Genomic DNA, 5,409 nt, shown 5'->3' on the forward strand with positions numbered 1-5,409 from the left:
ATCATACATTGTATTTTTCTGGATTTTTGTTTTAGATTCCATCACTCACAGTTGAAGAGTACCTATGATAAAAATTACAGTCTTCTAAAAGCTTTGCAAGTGGGAAAACCTGAAAAATCAACAATGTATCAAATACTTGTTCTCCCCACTGTGTAATGTGCTTACAGACCACTGTATTGTACAAGTGAGAAGAAGAAATATACTACGCCAGGACTTTTCTGGAAGAAGAAGGTGTGAGGTCACTCATGTACACAATACCTGCCCAGGAAATGCTCCTGTGTAACCTGCCAGGAGTGGAGGGGCCTGGGGGGCCACTGCCCAGACCCAAAGACCAGAGCGAGCCACCCACTGTTGGGTGGGATGCCAGAGAACAGGTCAGTGGCATACAAAGCCACATGATACACCATAGCCAATCATAAAGCAGCATTTTCATGAAAATGAAGATACATAAAAAAAGAATCCAATAAGATGTAAAAAAGATGAAAAGAAGAAGTGCATAGAGTCCCAGAGTGCAGGAAAATTAATGAATGCACAAAACACTGCACAACAGAACAGAAAGAAAAAGTCCAACTGAAAAATAAGACGATCAAAGCATTAAAGCAGTCATGAACCTGAATGAGGATAAACTTGCTGAATGATAACAGTCAGGCCCAAAACAAGCAGCACTATGGGATTATATAGGATTCAGAAGTAATGAGGCAGACAGGAGGGATGTGCTTTACACATAAATCTGTTTTCTGTCAAATTAAAAAAAAACGTCTGTTATGTTTAGTGATACTGTGATGCAATCATCACATTTCCATCAAGAGAAAATTAACCAGCCTCTAACGTGAACTCAGAGACTCTTCAGACCATCACTCACCAGTGTTGGAGCGCTGAATCATGATTGGCTTTGCTCCAACGCTGCTCTGCGTGTGGTGCAGGGGCTCAGGGACAGATGTGGGAGCTGGGGCAGCTGTGCTAGCTGGAGCACTGGATGACTCGGCAGGAGGCTCCTTCACGCCCTCCATCGCCATCAGGACACTGGACAGCTCCTGCAGCGGCATGTTGCCGAGCTCGGAGGAAAAGGGACTGGGTGGGTTTTCCAAACACATCAGCCAGCTGGTGTTACCTGAAATAAAGGAGACACAGAAAAGCACAACCATACTGTTTTATCATGAAATCATCAGCACTAATACATTGTTTATAGTGCTGACTATATTATATTATGTATTACCGTATTTATTCCTGTATAACACGATCTCATGTATAATACGAACCCCGCCCCCTGCTTTTTTGAGCTTAAAAAGCATAAAAAATCGAATCCTCAAACTACCTTCAATTTCATACAGACTTCAAGATTTTTCAGCCTTTGCAGTCTTTAATACATATCAGTAAAATGATCATTGGACTGTTCATTTTATTTTAACAACATATGTACTRAAAGGTATTTTGACAACAAATGTATATCAGCTGTAGCAGCATCATATGAATTCTGGCATTTTACACATAGTCCACCAGGAGGCGCCAACACAAAAGTCAGAGACTTCACATGAGATTTGGACCATCTTCAAGCAGATACAAGCAGATTACTTCCTACTCGCGAGCGCCCCCTCTGGTGGGGAAACTTTTTTCAGGGATAAAAACTTTTTCAGAACACCGGTAGACGGCAGCCATTACAGACGAACATGTTTGCTGTTGTTCCAGCAGCGGCTCGGTCACACGCTAATGTCATTAGTTTATCATTACTGAGGTGCTTCCCCCCCCCTTTTTTTTCACATCATGTCGCCTGCTTGGATCTGTTATTATCTTGCTCTGAAGAACGGAGGAGTGTCAGAGGTGAGCTCGCTTCAGCTGCTTTTTACAATGTGGTCTCATTTCCGGACTCAATAATTTTGCCAATATTTCAGTTAAAATACATAAGTAAAAATATTTATCCGAGTATAATACTACCCCCCAACAGATTTTCTTTTGTTGTTTAGCTCTGATGAAGCTCTATCCATCAGGTCAGGTCAACCACGCAAGAAATGCAATTCTCTAGTTGCTATAGTGATTTGAAAGAGTATTTTCAAAGTGAAAGAAACTATCTGAAATAGCCTGTTGTGCTTAAGAAAATTCTCTTTTGTATAGTTTTGCAAAAATATTGTTTTTTTTTTAAACCAAAATGCACACTGCTCTGCCTTGTATTGCAGAAAGATGACACAGAACTGAACCACGTGTCAAGGCACCGAGAATCTTTGAGGTCATACCTGAAGGTCTCCGTATAAAGATTTCTGCCCAGCCCTGAGTCAGCATTGGGACGAATTCTGCCAGGCTGGGGTTATCTTTGAGAGGAAGAGGAGCAGATGGGCCAGCAGAGGTGGACGAGGGAGGACCAACGCTATCCAGAGTGGGTCCCGAGGAGGGAGAAAGAGGAGGGGCTAGCTCACCCTCAGAGGGGGAGACAAGAGGACTGAGACTCTGTGTAGGACCACCACGTAGAGCATGACCCCCTGGAAAACAAGAAGTTTCATTATAATTATTATTTTATCACTCAGACGCTCTGATTCTCTGCAGTGTTTCCCAAAGTTGGGGTCAGGACCCAAAGTGGGGTCCCGAAACATCAAAGTTGGGTCCTGAAAAGATTTTCTGAATTAATGACATTTTTTACCTTTATTGTTACAAAGGAGTGAGGTTAGTGTATTTAAAATGGATAAATGTAGTATAAAAAATATTGTTACTATGCCCATGTTTAGTTGACCTGATACAAATGTTTATCATCCAAAAACATTTGGGGGCACAGGTCTCTGCTGCTGTTATTTTGTGTCAAAAGCTGAAAAGTTTAGGAACCACTGCACTTTGGTTCCCAAAGTTGGGCTTGGGACCCAATTATGTATGGGTCATGAAGCACCTTGGATAATCTCCAGAAATCAATTTAAAGGCTAATAAAATAATTGCTGATGTAATAATTTACCTATAATTATTACAAAAACACAAAATAAGTATAAATAAGTATTTACATTTGTGTACAAGCTGTTTAGATTGTCAAAAAGCCNGTATAAATAAGTATTTACATTTGTGTACAAGCTGTTTAGATTGTCAAAAAGCCTGTGTTTTAGGGTTATTAACGAAGTTTGTGTACTCAGACCAGTAATATTTGGGGTCACAAGTTTTTGCCATGGATATTTTGTGGGTCAGAAGATAAAAAATTTGGGAACCACTGCTCTACAGTAATTTAATTACATATTTGGGTTTAACAGGGATTTTAAAAAGTAAATGAAACATCAAAAAAAAAGTCATTTAATGCAAGGATAGGTTCAGGTAGACAGAGCTAAAAGAAACTACAAACATACTAATATAATAGAGACAAATGTATAGTTCTAATCAGGGCTCTCAAGTCTCACGCATTGACCATGAGACGCATTTTAGGATGTGCACACGCCACACTTTGCATTTCTCACGATAAAACACACTTTTTGAAAAAGAACAAATGTTTTCCTCTCTGGCTGGACTGACCCGTTCAGATGAACCGCTCACTTTGCCTAAAAAGATCCATCTCCGCCTATTTTTGTGTTTTTATTCCTGCATTGGGAGTCCTGCACACATGGCACGCTGCGTTCAGAGCCGATCGCTCCTGTCAATCACCCGTCCACGCTGCGCATGCAGCACATTACCTGAAAACAGCTGGATCAGCTGTCAGAGCCATGTTAAATAAAGGGATAACCCGGCTATTTTTAAAGCAGAGTTGTGGGTTAAAATTTATAACAAAGACCTAACATGATGTTGGAGTAAGTTATTTTTTAATAGGGGCAGATATATGATATTATTTTTGTTCTTTTTGCCTTCTTTTCATTCAGTAATTGATTTGCTTTAATTTTTTAATAGGCTTTGTTGTTTTTATAAAATAAATAAATACTCTCAGCTACTACTAGCCTACCTAAGCATCACAGTAATTATTTGTGAAGGGGATCCCCTCCTCATTTAAAATCTAATGGTACCACTTTACAATAAGGCTCCCCTTATAGATGGCTTATAAAGAGTTTATAGATAGGTTATTAATTCATCTGTTAACACTTCAAAAAAATCATTAATAAATGTTTATTATGGAATAATTAAGGACGAGAAAGAGAGAAAACTGTCCAGTTTCTTACCAAATAATGACACAAATCTGTTCACGTGGTGCTATATTAAACATTTCACACTAGGTTACTACATTGTAAGCACAATAACAATAACACATATTTTAACATATTATATTGTATTGTATTACTGCATTATAAATATTCACAACTGTCAAAGGGAGACATCGTAAAGTGTGATACAGTACACTAATTATTAATGACAAATACACATTTATAAATGCCAAAAGTTAGTTCAGCGCCTCAAAATCTCACTCCAAGCTCAGGTCAAAACTTGAGAGTCCTGTAAGTTATAAAACTTTGACATGGAAGATTATCTACTCTGTTTTTTTAAGATGAAAAAATAAATAAATTAAACTTAAATAATGCCACAAATCATTTATCCGTATGGAGTGTATCAGATCTAGAAAGGTGTACAAATCTAAAGACGCCAGCAGAACAGAGAGTAAACATTAGTGTGGTACATCACCTGACATGGAGCGGACACGTAACCTTGTGGATCTGTTGTGTTGCTGACTGGACTGGGACTCCAGAGTGGCTGGAGCCTCTTTTGTGATCCGTGTGTGGAGTGATGGATCTGACCTGGCAAAGCAACACAGCAAAACATTCACAAAGAAGCTGGTGAGCCTAACCATGTGTCTCTGCAAGGATGAAGTTACACATTTTCATTTATCGTAGTGTATATTAGTGCTGGGCAGTATGACCAAAATTTGACATCACAGTATTATTATTGTTTTTAATTCAATTCAATTCAAAAATTTATTCATTTCATTAAAAAATACTACAGTATATACAATAATAAAAAAATAAACCAAAACCAAAAAAATATACAAATCAAAATAAAATGAAAGGTAGCAGAAGGAGAATAAATCTTATTTGGTCTGCCCCTTTTCGACCCAGAATATATTCAAATGAAACATAATTTACAAAACAATACTAAATAACATAAAATAAAAAATAAAAATAATAAAATCAACAATATAAAAACATCAACTCCAACAACAAACCAAATAGCTTCACATTTTACTTTTCATATATTTTTAAAAAACTAGCCTTTATCCGTCTTTTAAACATAGATCTGGCATTTTTAAGATCATCTTCCAGACCATTCCACAATCTCATACCCTGGATTAAAGTACATCTTTCTTTCAAGCAAGTATGAAAATATGGCTTCACAAACATTTCCATCCCCTTTAGATAATAACAACTGTCTCTCTTAACAAAGTTTACCTGAATGTTGGAAGGTAATACGTTTCTGTGAGCCTTGTACATAAACAGTAAAATATTGTAGTCAAGTCATAGAATTTCAAAA

The 5,409-nt window shown here is 37.7% G+C and overlaps 1 protein-coding gene across 1 annotated transcript in view; it reads right to left on the reverse strand.

Annotated features, from left to right (window-relative positions):
• The window catches only part of tsc2 (TSC complex subunit 2), a gene marked incomplete at its 5' end in the record, with an annotated part of 61,663 nt that overhangs the window by 12,116 nt on the left and 44,138 nt on the right, over window positions 1–5,409 (reverse strand). The window contains 3 exon segments of the mRNA XM_014028560.1: window positions 863–1,111; window positions 2,229–2,471; window positions 4,567–4,679. Coding sequence (XP_013884014.1) covers window positions 863–1,111; window positions 2,229–2,471; window positions 4,567–4,679 — 605 coding nt within the window.

This window comes from Austrofundulus limnaeus, unplaced genomic scaffold, assembly GCF_001266775.1.
Source record: "Austrofundulus limnaeus strain Quisiro unplaced genomic scaffold, Austrofundulus_limnaeus-1.0 Scaffold779, whole genome shotgun sequence".
NCBI lineage: Eukaryota > Metazoa > Chordata > Actinopteri > Cyprinodontiformes > Rivulidae > Austrofundulus > Austrofundulus limnaeus.